Raw genomic sequence first — 13,763 nt, 5'->3', positions numbered from 1 at the left:
ATGCTTTACAAGTTTCATTATAGTTTGAAAATGATTTCAGCAGACTCCCAGTTGGCCCATACATCAAATCAGGCAGATCATCAATATACACTATGTTGTTACACTACCTTTATTTGCATTCTTAATGCATTGTACAATTCAAAACCATTAACAATTTAAAAAAAGAAATTCTATAAATCATGACCTATACTCCTAAAATACTAAGTTTTTGTTTTAAATGGGGACTGTCTACTTTACATCTTACCTTAGATAAATAAAATATACTAAGCTGCATAAGATAAAACAAATTAAACAAGCCTACCGGTAGTAGTGAAAATGTTTCCTAGCATTGTTGCCCCTGGCCTGATGTCTTTTTTTCCCCCAAAGATTGGCCAAATGCTACTCTATGAACTGCTCAAAAGAAGTAGTAGAACAAATGTCTTCTTTGCTTATTTGCATTAGCATAAGAAGCTGGTATCTGTAAAGTTTATCTTTACTGATACCATTAAAATAGGAGGCAAAACCATAGATGTTACACTATATTTGTACTTTTGACAAAAGTAGTTTTACAGTCTTCTTACAAGTGTACCAACAGTTCTTAACAAATATGATGTTTTGGACTTTTGAATTGTGTAAACCACATTAACACTCAGATAAATTATATTTGTGTGCCGTTCATTTCATTATAGTAAGGAGTCATTGGCAAAGCCCAGAAAATTATACAAAAGCTTGCCAAGAATCACATATTTATATTTAAAAGGACTCACTGGAATTCTAACACCAGTTAGAGGTAATTCATATGATTCAGCACCAGAGGCATTTGTCATTTTAATCTGTGGCTATAATTCTCTTTGCCAGCAAAAACATTTAGAAATTGCCAGCTAAATTCTATTAACACTTCTTTAGGTTACGAAGGGAGCACATTTAATTCTTATTTTGGTTGGTAGGAATACATATAGGACTGCTTCCCTGACAAAACACAAACAAAAATGCTGAAAATTCTTAATCTTGCTGTTTGCTAACCATCAATCAAGTGAAGCAGCCACAAATTCAATACATGTTTGTATTTGGTCAATACAGCTACTTCCTGGAAAAACACCAATTCATTTTAAGAATATTTGTCTAAAACACCTGAAGGTAAATGAAAAGTCCTGTGGCACAAAGTCCAACCTTTTAAATACTGATGCACACATTTTAATCAATGATCAGCTTCCAAAGGAATATATATATATATATATATATATATATATATATATATATATATATATATATATATATATATATATATATATAAGTTAAAATTCCATTTGTAAATGTATGTAAACATTTGTATGTTTACATACTAAAAACAAATAGATGTAATCTATAATCAAAAAGCCTATTTAACACAACCATCAGACTTATGTGTGGAAAATAAAATTGAAGGCATTTGTTGCAGTCGTTGTTTCTTTGTTTGTTTTATAAACTCCTTAAACATTTTACTTTTTTTTAAGTAGAATCACAAGCTTTCATTTATTGAAACATAATTTTATGTAATAGCAAAATAAAGGCAAAATACCATAGAGTATTAAAAATATTTACAAAAAGAAATCTGTAATGTAATTTTTTCAGGTTCCCCCACTCAATATTTCATATACAGGTGCTGGTCATAAAATTAGAATATCATGAAAAAGTAGATTGATTTCAGTAATTCCATTTAAAAAGTGAAACTTGTATATTATATTCATACATTACATACAAACTCATATATTTCAGATGTTTATTTTGTTTAATTTTGATGATTACAAATGACAACAAATGAAAATCTCAAATTCATCATATCAGAAAATTAGAATATTACTGAAGACCAATAAAAACAAAGGATTTATAGAAATGTTGGCCAACTGAAAAGTATGAACATGAAAAGTATGAGCATGTACAGCACTCAGTATTTAGTTGGGCCTCCTTTGGCCTGTATTACTGCAGCAATGCGGCGTGGCATGGAGTCGATCAGTCTGTGGCACTGCTCAGGTGTTATGATAGCCCAGGTTGCTCTAATAGTGGCTTTTAGCTCTTCTGAATTGTTGGGTCTGGTGTATTGCATCTTCTTCTTCACAATACCCCATAGATTTTCTATGGGGTTAAGGTCAGGAGAGTTTGCTGGCCAATTAAGAACAGGGATACCATGGTCCTTCAACCAGGTACTGGTAGCTTTGGCACTGTGTGCAGGTGCCAAGTCCTGTTGGAAAATGAAATCTGCATCTCCAAAAAGTTGGTCAGCTGCAGGAAGCATGAAGTGCTCTAAAACTTCCTGGTATGTGGCTGCGTTGACCCTGGACCTCAGAAAACACAATGGACCAACACCAGCAGATGACATGGCACCCCAAACCATCACTGACTGTGGAAACTTTACACTGGACTTCAAGCAACGTGGATGAAGTGCCTCTCTTCTTTTCCTCCAGACTCTGGGACCTTGATTTCCAAAGGAAATGCAAAATTTACTTTCATCAGAGAACATGACTTTGGACCACTCACCAGCAGTCCAGTCCTGTTTCTCTTTAGCCCAGGCAAGACGCTTCTGACGCTGTCTGTGGTTCAAGAGTGGCTTGACACAAGGAATGCGACAGCAGAAACCCATGTCTTTCATACGTCTGTGTGTGGTGGTTCTTGAAGCACTCACTCCAGCTGCAGTCCACTCTTTGTGAATCTCCCCCACATTTTTGAATGGGTTTTGTTTCACAATCCTCTCCAGGGTGCGGTTATCTCTCTTGCTTGTACACTTTTTTCGACCACATCTTTTCCTTCCCTTCGCCTCTCTATTAATGTGCTTGGACACTGAGCTCTGTGAACAGCCAGCCTCTTTAGCGATGACCTTTTGTGTCTTGCCCTCCTTGTGCAAGGTGTCGATGGTCGTCTTTTGGACAACTGTCAAGTCAGCAGTCTTCCCCATGATTGTGTAGCCTATAGAACTAGACTGAAAGACCATTTAAAGGCTTTTGCAGGTGGTTTGAGTTAATTAGCTGATTAGAGTGTGGCACCAGGGGCCATCAATTTTGAACCTTTTCACAATATTCTAATTTTCTGATATGATGAATTTGAGATTTTCATTTGTTGTCATTTGTAATCATCAAAATTAAACAAAATAAACATCTGAAATATATGAGTTTGTATGTAATGTATGAATATAATATACAAGTTTCACTTTTTAAATGGAATTACTGAAATCAATCTACTTTTTCATGATATTCTAATTTTATGACCAGCACCTGTAATCTGTTCATTCCCTTGTGTATCATATTACAATTTAAAATAGTATTACTTATTCTCCAGGCACCAAGTATTTATATTGTAACAACACAGTTCAGTATTTTATTCGTTTATTGTGTTGTCTACATTCTCTGTCACTTAGTCTGTTATTTTTATACACTTTTCTAAGGTCAATATTGTGTGACCACTTCTGCTATAACCTTTTCCTGCTGCTGTAACACCACTGTGGGACAATAAAGGGGTTTTCTATTTTATTTTCTATTCTATTAAGTCCTAATAAAATACATTTAAAATTGAATATTTATAATTCTACTAAGCAATCAGGCACTGGTAATTTAAAAAAGATTAGGAATCTCTTCTTTCTCATTAACTGAGAAAATATATTCTCTAGCAGCTATATTTTTAGCTATACATATATGTATATGTATATATATATATATATATATATATATATATATATATATATATATATATATATTTTTTTTTTTTCTTTTTTTTTTTTTTTTTTTTTATTCATATACACAACTGTTCACATAACTATATTCATGTAGAATTAAACCAGTCACCTTTTTTTTTTTAACTACGACTGATTGTTGTACCTGTGTTGTAGCAGTTGAAGTGGTGCTGCTCCTCGACCCCCACATCTGTTGAAACTGAACTCTGATCTCAGCAAATGTCTCAATGATGACAGCAATGAACACATTCTGAAACAGAAAAGACACGAAGGGTAAAACCAAGATGTGTTAAGACAATTAAAAATAAATGACCAAGAAAAAAGTCTGCGCTTGAGTAGTCTTCCCTATATGTGTGATGACAGTCCTTCACTAATTAGTCGGAGAACATTTTACTAACAAGGGGAAACCATTACACCTGGAACTAAAATATTGGATAACGTCAATTAATCTCAGCTTTTTCCATGTTAAACTGCCTTCTAGAATTATTATGAAAAGAGCAAAGGCGAGACAGGAGATCTAACCTTAACAAGCCAAGCCAAGAAGAAAATGAGAGTTATAAAGTAGAAGTAGGAGCGCCAGCGTGGGAAACTGTCAATGGCTCTGTACATGAGAAAAACCCAACCCTCCTGTGATGCAGCTTCATACACCGTGAAGATGCTTGAACCTAGAAAGTATAAAACCAAGAGAAGAGATACATTAAGCATATATTTAGTCAAAAATTTCAAAAGGTTTTCAAACTGATCCCATTTGCTGAACCTAACTTTATAATCTAAAGAGGTGAATGGTGAAAATAAGAAAAAACAGATTCTGGTATAAGCAAGTTGGTTGTGGTGTTAGCATGTGCTACAATGATTACAGATTTAAAGACGGTCCCCAAAAATGGTCTGTAAGTTATTGTTTGCCTGTGAAATTTAAAGTTCAGTAGCCCTAGATAGATGCTAATAGACAATAAAGTCATGGAAATGTGCATCCATGATGCAGTACAGAAAGGTGACTGCTTATGTGTCAAGAAATAAGAATTATTTAGTATAAAATGCAGTGTGTGGATTAAGTCAAAATTAAAAACGTTAAACCTGGTGAAGATATTAAACAAAGCATATAGGAGGTCATGTTCTGCATCACCATGCCACACACTGAGGAAGATGTAGGTACTCTTAAAGGAACGTGAACCAGTTTAAAGTTTGAAAATCCAGTCAGTCAACCAGAACAACAGCTTAATTTCTGGAGAAAATATATTTGGATCTGTTTATCTCTGGCAACAACGTATTATGCAAAAGCACAGTTACATGGAGGACTAGTCCATTTTACAAAACAGATATCATGACAAAAGAAAATTATCTGGAAAAGCAGTATTTAAGGAATAATAAAACATCAAGCAGGCAACTGAAGTTTGGGGACAAATGTGTCATTCAAAAACATAATGACCCAAAATGGGTAAGGACAAAAAGGTAAATGTTTGGGAATTTTGTAAAAACAGTATCCAGATTTCAATACAAAGGAAATTTTTGTATTAATGGCCAAGAAGATAGTTCTTTAAGGCAATGATGGTCCAAGCTATAATAACAAAAGATGGTAACCAAACCCTTTGACCAGAAATATAGCATTTTAAAGGCAATTATTTAAAATACAGGAGGAAGGGTCACTTCTAAATTTAAAGAAAGCTATACTAAAAATACTGAAAAAAATATTATTTTAATAATCACAACTGCTTAAAAGGAAGAAAGGTTTAATGTAATTTTGAAACAATGACAATAAAAACAAATACCTAATTCATTGAATCCACTGTAACCAAGCTCCTGTCGAGTGAGCCCGAACTCTTCGAGATCCACACATTTGAAGCCCAGAGGACACTGGTAGCCCTCTCCATCAGGGGAGCAGTGAGTATCAGGAATTGCCAAGCTGTTCCATGTTACATGGCTTTACAAAAAGAGTTAAACAAATCAGTTTATTTAAAATTATAAAAGAAATACTAAAGGACAAATAAGAAAAACAAAACAAAATAATCCTTCCATATTGATAGTATTCGGTTAGGTAAAGGAGCTTCCAAGATCTTACTGATTTCACTAATGAAAATGAATTCCCTTTAATTGCCTGCCAAGACACTCATCCAAATTGTTTATTGAGGGTTACAGGATCAGAGGGGATAATTTATTACACTGTCACAAAGGGCAAACAGAGGCAAAAGATAAATCCTGATAGAGCTAATTATGGTGGCCTAAAATAGATCAAAGTTTTTTTACAATATTAAAGTCATTTTAGTCACGATGACAAACAGGAGAAAAGTTAGGCCTAATATTAGAGTTAAAATGACATATAAAAAAAATCATGCTAACAATGTTAGGAAGTAAAAAGAGAAAAAAAAAATCCATTCATAAATGACTGAAGACGACCTTTTCTTGAAAAGAACGACACAGTACCTGTCAGCCCAACCTGTTGCTCATATTTAAAAACAATAACACCTAAATCCAAGGTTATATATATAATTAATCTTATTTTAGCCCTACAGTCATTTAAAAAAAAATAAATAAAAGCTATTAAACCGATGTTTGTAAATGACAGAGTGCTTTATTATTTTGAAGTGGAATGAAAAGTATTTGTGGTTAAAGTTTGTTAATAGCAACGTCAAAGACTCTGTGGCTAATGCGTCTTGTGTTTGTATCTACAGTATATTGGATTAACACCAAATACAATCATCTTTTACTGCAAATGTTTAGGTTTTTCTCTCCATCAGCTTTGCAAGCAGACAGACACAGAGTTTTGCAAACATCAAACTCAGGTAGACAACATAGAGAAAATCTATGAGTTTTCAATTTTTTTAATAACTGCCACAGATTCTCATTTTTTTGGTCTGGAATTGGTTAAATTGATCTAAACCGCTCAATCATAGTTCTGTCATCGGTGCCTAAAGTAGCTTATAATAAAATGAGTGAATGTTAAACAGCCGACCTAGACTGAAGATGCAATTGTCAACAGACAATGACTTGTCCCTGTCAAGTCATTGTTTTGACTCATAGTGTCGCATCATAATAGTTCAAACACTTTTTAGATGATGTGGCACAGGTATTTGATATTGCTGGATGACAGTGAGACTCCATCTCCTTCAGTTTCTGTTGCATCATCATAGGATGCAGCGGCCTGGATCTTATATCTGACACAGTTCCAGGGAAGAAAACCTTCTGTTTAGCACAAGCTTTCAAATCTTTGCAACTCAAAGAGTCAAATTCAAAATGAAATATATAACATCCATAAGGGCGTTCAAAGTCTAATGTAATCTTTCGATTGTAGCGAAACAAAATAGGTTAAAGGTATAGTGGAGGATGTTTGGTTTCCCCGGTGGATCATCAAAATAAGTGGTCTTCCTAATTGTCAATCATTCTGGTGATATATTTACGTAAGGCCGTCCTACGTGCTCGTCCCCATTATCACCTATCGGTGGTGAGACTGACATCGTGGAAAAAATGCAAATCTTTTGGAAAGTAAGCTTGTATGAGCGATGCAAACAACAACTTTTAAAGAGAGCGTGTATGAGGAGAAATGTACTTGTGCACACTCTTTCGCACGCGTTTATTAGGCATTCCCTCTCCAGTTTGGGAAGGGTTGTGCATGTGCATTTTTTTTGTTTTTTTTAAAGTTGAGAGGGAGGTTCTATTCAAGTTTGTGAAAATCCTCCACTATACCTTTAATATTGAGAAAATTGAACCACATAGCTACTCTGTAGGATTAACCACATTAACAAGCTTCTTATCTTTTATCTCAATAAAATAATAGGATTTTTGCTCTGCATGTAAATTCCAGCCTTACTTTTTATTTTGATAAAAAAAATAAAAAAATAAAAACCTAATTGATTGAAAAGCTTTCACAATATAATACACAAACACCTTGGCCCCTCTAATTAAGATAGGTTTAGTTTGAGTATTCTTTGCTGTCAAAGCAGCAGTTTGTATTCCGTGTCAGCTGGATGATGCATAGCATCACAACATGCTCAATGTCATTAAAAAGAGGGAAAATAAACTTTTTTTTTTCCTGAAAAAGTAGAACAGTCAAAACGGAGCAGTTTGTTTGGCAAAGAAACGCAGGCTAAGAAAAGTATTTTTAACAAATAGTGACACAGTTAATGGTATAAATATTGCATAAAATAACCACAAAAAAAGACCTTGGACTTGAAATGGACTTTCACATCAGTGACTTATGATTTCACAATGACCGAAGCTAATTAATTGGACACTACTTGATGACTTACACCAAGAATAATGGAACCGTGCTTGATGGGCTAACCGCCCCACTGAGCTCCTCTGGCCATTAGCCAATATTTCCTCCTTCTCTGTTTGCTGCTACATGAACACTAAATGGCCCATGGATCAGTGAAGTTTAAGAGTTGGAATAAACTATTTTAGTGTCCTATTTTCAACAGGAAAAACTGTTTGCACATGTAACATTTATTAGATACAATTACCTGTGAAATGAAAAAAATTAAATAATTTTGTAAGTTTTACTGCAAGCAACAAGATATTCATTTATACATTTCTTGAATCCCTCGATGTCAGAGTAATTACATTCCAAACGGTTTACAAAAATGAACCATAATCTTTGGATATTATGCACCAAATTCCCTAATGCTTGTATTACAGGTTGATCAAAAAGCAACACATATCTGGTTTATACAAACGTGCAAAAAGTTAAAAATAAATAAGTTAATTTTGAAATTTACACAACAAATATACTACAGTGTCTTATGTATAGTTTGTTTCTTTAAAAAGTTATTTTCTTGCTAAATTAAGTAGATTTGACAATTGTTTTAAATACATGGGGAAAGTGTTCCAGTTTCTTACCAAGAATAAAGAACTTTTGCATTCTAAACTGCAAACCTTGTAATAATCAGACGTTTTCCATTATTCAATTTGAATGATTTTCTCTGACTACCCTGTTTCCAACCATTCTCTGTGCTTCAAGGCTGAACAGTATCAGTACATTTAAAGCGGCAAACTGTAGCACTACATGCACGTTTTTGATGCTTTACTTATTTGTTAAAATCATTTTAAATGTTATTCTATTATTTAGACATCACTTGTGGAATATTGAAAAGACTTGTACTGTTGGAGTTGGTTAAGAGATCATTTTATTTTGAATTTTTTTTTTTTTTCTTTTTACTGTGGATCAGTTTGCTCATTCATTCCTCGTATCCTTTAAAAAGCAACATCGGAAAAAATTTTCTGACATTTTTAACTTATTTCCCTCTTGCTGTCTACTCTGGTTTACAATGCAGCTTCTAAACAGCCCAGATCAATTCTAGGTGTTGGATTTTAATCTGATTAAAATATACTGGGACAGCTGACTTGTTTAAGGCCTTAAAGTTTGTGTGTTTTTTTTGTTTTTTGCTTTTTTTTTTACATTTTTCAGTGTTTTTTATTATTATTTATTTAGATCCCCATTAGCTACTGAGTCAGAGCAGAGGCTATTCTTCCTGGGGTCTTAACATTTTTACAGATATTACATCAAGGCTGAGTAACAATGAAACCAGTGTGAGGTTTTGCTATTGCAATAGTAAATTCATTGTGTCTGGATATTCTTATTGTTTAAAAAAATAACTAATAGGAAAATTTAACAACTCTTTTAGAATAAACAAAAGGTTTAAGACAACTTCACAAATCTTAAAAGTAAAACCTCTCAGTTTATGAACTCATTATCAGACATTACAATTTAAAACCAAAGTGAAAATAATGATTTTCATGTAAATTCTTACTTTCTTTCGGTATCATTTGTGACGCAGTGATGGTTAAATGTTCCAAACATTTGAACACCCAGAATTCCATAGAGCAGGAGAAAAAACAGTAAGAAGATGGAGACACTCCAGATCTGTTCCCCTGATCGTCTGTAAAACATAACAGAGAAAACATATTTTGCATCACTACAAGCACAATGTAATAACATATTTATTTAAAAAAAATAATCCCAGCTATAGTATCATACTTTAGAATGTTGGTGATGCGGGAACGAGGGAGCTCAAAGCGGAAGTAGATTCTAAAGGCACGGATCATTATTAGCGCTCGGGGTATTCTCAGCATTCCCCATGGAGACATCTGATCTACTAGTTTTGCTATTTCAAATACCTTAAAAAATAAAACTAAATTAGTAACAAAGAAGTTAAACATAAATATACAAAGAATTAATTGTGGGTGTTTTTTGTGCATAAAACAATAAACACTGCAATTTACCTGAAGCACCAGGGAGACCCAGATGAAAAACACCATGAATCCATCAAACACACACCAGCGATCCTTAACATAAGAGTTGTCCCCCTAAGAAGCACCACATAAATAGGATGATTACCTTAAACAATTTAAGGGTAGGAAATACAAACATTATTTAAATATCTAATAATTATATATATTTGACAAAAAATGTCAATTTTATCTGGGGGGCTCAGGCTTTTGGCTATGGAGGTCTAGTTTAGACAACAATTGCCCTCTTCTTTCAAAAATCTGAAAATGAAAGCTTTCAAGTGTAAAGAAATTATTTTTTTTCTTGACTCACAAAGTGATATACTAACAGATTCAAGAAACAACATAGGAAATCACAGTGCACACTAAAAGACTGACAAAGTGTTCTCCTAGCCAATGCCGACGTGATAAGACAAAAATTTAGGGCGCCTGAGGAGCAAAAAAGCTTAAATGTCAAGGGGCTAGTTGAAACGGCCATCCTTAATTACCCCTTACAGAGAAAGACTGTGTAAAAAGCTCTTAGGGAGTCAGTCTGCCTCAGGAAGAAAGGCTGCAAATATAGGGGTTTGTGTTGAACACTCTACAGATAAGTACCATGTTTGATTACATGCACTGGCAAGGGCAAAAGCATGCCATTACATTCCTACGCAATTTGGATCTTTTTTACACTGAGACACTTCCAACAATGTGGTAGAAAATAGCAAAGGTCCAGCTGGCATAAGAACAATAATATAAACCTGGTGCTAAACTTTAAATATAGAAATTTGTGTCTGTCTGTCATATATATATATATATATATATATATATATATATATATATATATATATATATATATATATATATATATATATATATATATATATATATGAAAGGATGTTTAAAAGGAACAAGCATTTTTTGTGTCATATTGGGACATTTCTGCATTTTAAAGCAACACCATATAACTTTTGGCTCAAGTATTAGCTTGATTTGAGATACCTAAAATTATTTTTCAGCTTAATATACAATATAAGATATAGTGATGCTCAGTGCGGATGCTCTTATCAAAAACTAGGCTATCTGACTTGATAGAGCACCACTTCACGGGAGTCTGATCTTCCCTTAACTAAGCCAAAAGCTGTTAGACAGCGAAACACATTTACCTGGTCCCACATGTTTTTGATTCACTGATGTAGGATCTATTCAGAGGGATGAATGAGATCTTATCTTTACTATTAACTAAATTAATTCTTAATCTGCTGTTTTAAAATGGCCGGCTATCAGATTTCAAAAGAGATTGTTTCATTTTCTTAAAGTTCAGTGTTACCAGTTGCCTTCAAAGGTCCTAAACACAAAAGTTACAGTCTAGAACCATATATGGTTAAAAGTTATTCAGTGTTCCTTTAAGCAGATGAAAGAAATGATAAACAGTGTACAGCAAAGTTGCTCAGTTTTCATTTGTGTCTAACAAATTGTGCCAATTACAAATAAAAGTTTTCCTCTGCATCAATCACCTGTAGTTGCAGGTCATATTTATGTTATTGTTAAACTGCCGTTGGGGATCGTATAGAATCAGCTCAGACTCCTAATCTAACTCTAACAAGCAAACAGTGTGTCTATGTGCTATTACAAGAGGACCACTTTTAAATTACAAATTCTTTTCAAATTTTCAAGACCAAGGCTATTTAGGTAACACAGACTATGGTGGGAGAAGTAGATGAACTGTTGCCCTATGTGCTGTACATAAAAGAAATAAAAAAAAAAAAAAACATTAGGGACGTCACTGAATGCAGAATTAATTGGTTATTATCATCACTGATTTAAACAAACTGAACTAACATGAAGGATTTCACACTTGGAAAAAGCCAGAAAAGCAAAGAAGAAAATACAAGCATAAAAAGATTCCATTTAGGATTTGAGTGAATATCCTTACTGCTGTCAGGGAACAGGGCTAACTGCCACACAACCATGAAAGCTTAGAAAAATGTTCATAAACAAAACAAAATCATTCCCAGACTGAAGGAAGAACACTTAGAAGAGGAAAAAACTTGTAAGGAACCAAGATACAGAGTAGTATTTTGCACATTAGTTGAATGACAAATCAATCAACAATTACTAAAAGTTTGAGTAACAGAGCTGGTTTATGCTTTAAAGACAAAATATTCAAAACTGGAAACCAAACTGCCTCCATTTTAGATTTACCATAAGGGAAATCAAGTGAGATGCATTCACTTATTAAAACTTTACTCAATAAGGAATAAACATATTGACGATAAGGATTTATAATATAATACTCCTACTGACCAAACACGTAAAGTTTTAGTGAACACCTGTGTTTAAGTAGTTTAATTATACAAGAACCAAACCAGCTGTTTCAAACTAAAGAATCAAGGTGGCTAAATTGCTCATCATAACAGAGACTCAATTTTACTTTTCCTGTATTAATATTTACAAAGACTGTACATGTTCTGCCTCTTCCAACTATGTCTTAAGGTACATATGCTCTATATAAATCTACCTTGATGATTCCTCTTATATGCATCTTGGCTATCATCTCCGCAGTGTAGAGGAACATGAGCAGCGTGTCCAGGGTAAATGTCACATACTGTAGTGGAGGGTAATGCTCAAAGGTCTTTGGAGTGTTCATACAGACAGAGATGACACTGATGATAGCACAGGCTCGAAGCAAGGAATGGACCCACTGTAAAGAAAATAAAAAAAAGAAAGAGAAGAGGAAATAATGACAAAGTTGGAAAGTCTCTTTTTTATTAGTATTGGTAACCACATCTATTATTTTAGTGGACTAACTGGTTTGTTGATCCAGAAGATGTCAGCGCTGTCTGCGAGGGTCTCATCTGGCCCAAAGTCGGTCATGGGCTGGGCTTCCACCCGGGAGCTCTGTTTCCTCTTCAGCATGCTGGGACTTGCCGTGCTATACAGAGAGTGGATCTAACAGGGAGAGGGAGGCGGACAGAACAGTGATCAAAGCTAATTGAGGAATCGGAGAGCACTCTGGCTGCATCCAAGTCAGGGCAATGGCGGAACTGGCTTTCTAACTCAATAACCAGGATTATATTGTATTTTTTATACATTTCTTGCACACAAGAGGCAGCAAAGATATAGACCACTTTTTGCCATATGTAAACATATTTACTTATAACATATGTAACGTGAAATGTTTGACGGTAAAGTGACTCTAGTGTAGCATTAAAGCTCTGCACACAAGTTTATGCACTTTTGGACATAAGTGTCCAAAAAAAGTGTATTATTTTGGTCTTGAATAATTAACTTAAACAGTTCATTACCTTGGGTGAAATAATGGAACAGTAAACTGATGTTAGCTGTAGCTGTATTGCAAGTTTTGATACGCAGTTTGATTTCTGTGCAGATGGGACACCTAAAGAATGTCCAAGATTTAACAATCTAGCTGTTGATATATGGAAAGATTGAGAAATTTAAAGGTTATCTACTGTCATTGTCCTCTAGACTTTGGTCAACACTCCAATACCACTGGCAGCAAAACAGGCTTACTGCACAATGCTACCACCAGATTGACAAAGCAACCTATAATGTTTTAATATACCGACAGCATGGATATGTTTGGCCTCTTTTTATGTACTAAAGCTAACCTGCCAGTAAAGTCATCTAGTTTGAGTCTATAAAGTACTGTTTTGCTAATACTGTAATAAGTTAATGAGATATTGGCTGGTTTGTAAGCTGATTCTACAGCATACAAAAATTTCTCTTCAAATTTTAATAACAGTAGCCAGCAATGTAATAACGGATAGTCTGGGAATACATTTTTTTTGGCTTGTTTTTTTCTCCACAGTTTGCTTACCACATATGGGAAGAGTTTTAGCAATTATTTATTCAAACAAGGCTACAT

The 13,763-nt window shown here is 34.1% G+C and overlaps 1 protein-coding gene across 4 annotated transcripts in view; it reads right to left on the bottom strand.

Moving 5' to 3' along the window:
• The window catches only part of nalcn (sodium leak channel, non-selective), a 115,491-nt gene that overhangs the window by 86,561 nt on the left and 15,167 nt on the right, over positions 1–13,763 (bottom strand). For 3 of the 4 annotated variants that reach the window (XM_038284807.1, XM_038284806.1, XM_038284805.1), the window contains 8 exons: positions 12,686–12,826; positions 12,396–12,578; positions 9,893–9,976; positions 9,648–9,787; positions 9,421–9,549; positions 5,446–5,597; positions 4,202–4,344; positions 3,825–3,929 (listed from right to left, as the gene is read on the bottom strand). In XM_038284807.1, coding sequence (XP_038140735.1) covers positions 3,825–3,929; positions 4,202–4,344; positions 5,446–5,597; positions 9,421–9,549; positions 9,648–9,787; positions 9,893–9,976; positions 12,396–12,578; positions 12,686–12,826 — 1,077 coding nt within the window. Of the gene's footprint in view, positions 1–3,824; positions 3,930–4,201; positions 4,345–5,445; positions 5,598–9,420; positions 9,550–9,647; positions 9,788–9,892; positions 9,977–12,395; positions 12,579–12,685; positions 12,829–13,763 lie in introns of all 4 variants that reach the window. The other variant, XM_038284808.1, reaches the window with a different exon arrangement.

Source organism: Cyprinodon tularosa, unplaced genomic scaffold (genome assembly GCF_016077235.1).
Source record: "Cyprinodon tularosa strain WSP-4 unplaced genomic scaffold, ASM1607723v1 ctg202, whole genome shotgun sequence".
NCBI classification, from domain to species: domain Eukaryota; kingdom Metazoa; phylum Chordata; class Actinopteri; order Cyprinodontiformes; family Cyprinodontidae; genus Cyprinodon; species Cyprinodon tularosa.
The sequence above is the reverse complement of the archived record's forward strand: the minus strand, read 5'-3'. Positions and strand labels throughout refer to the sequence as shown.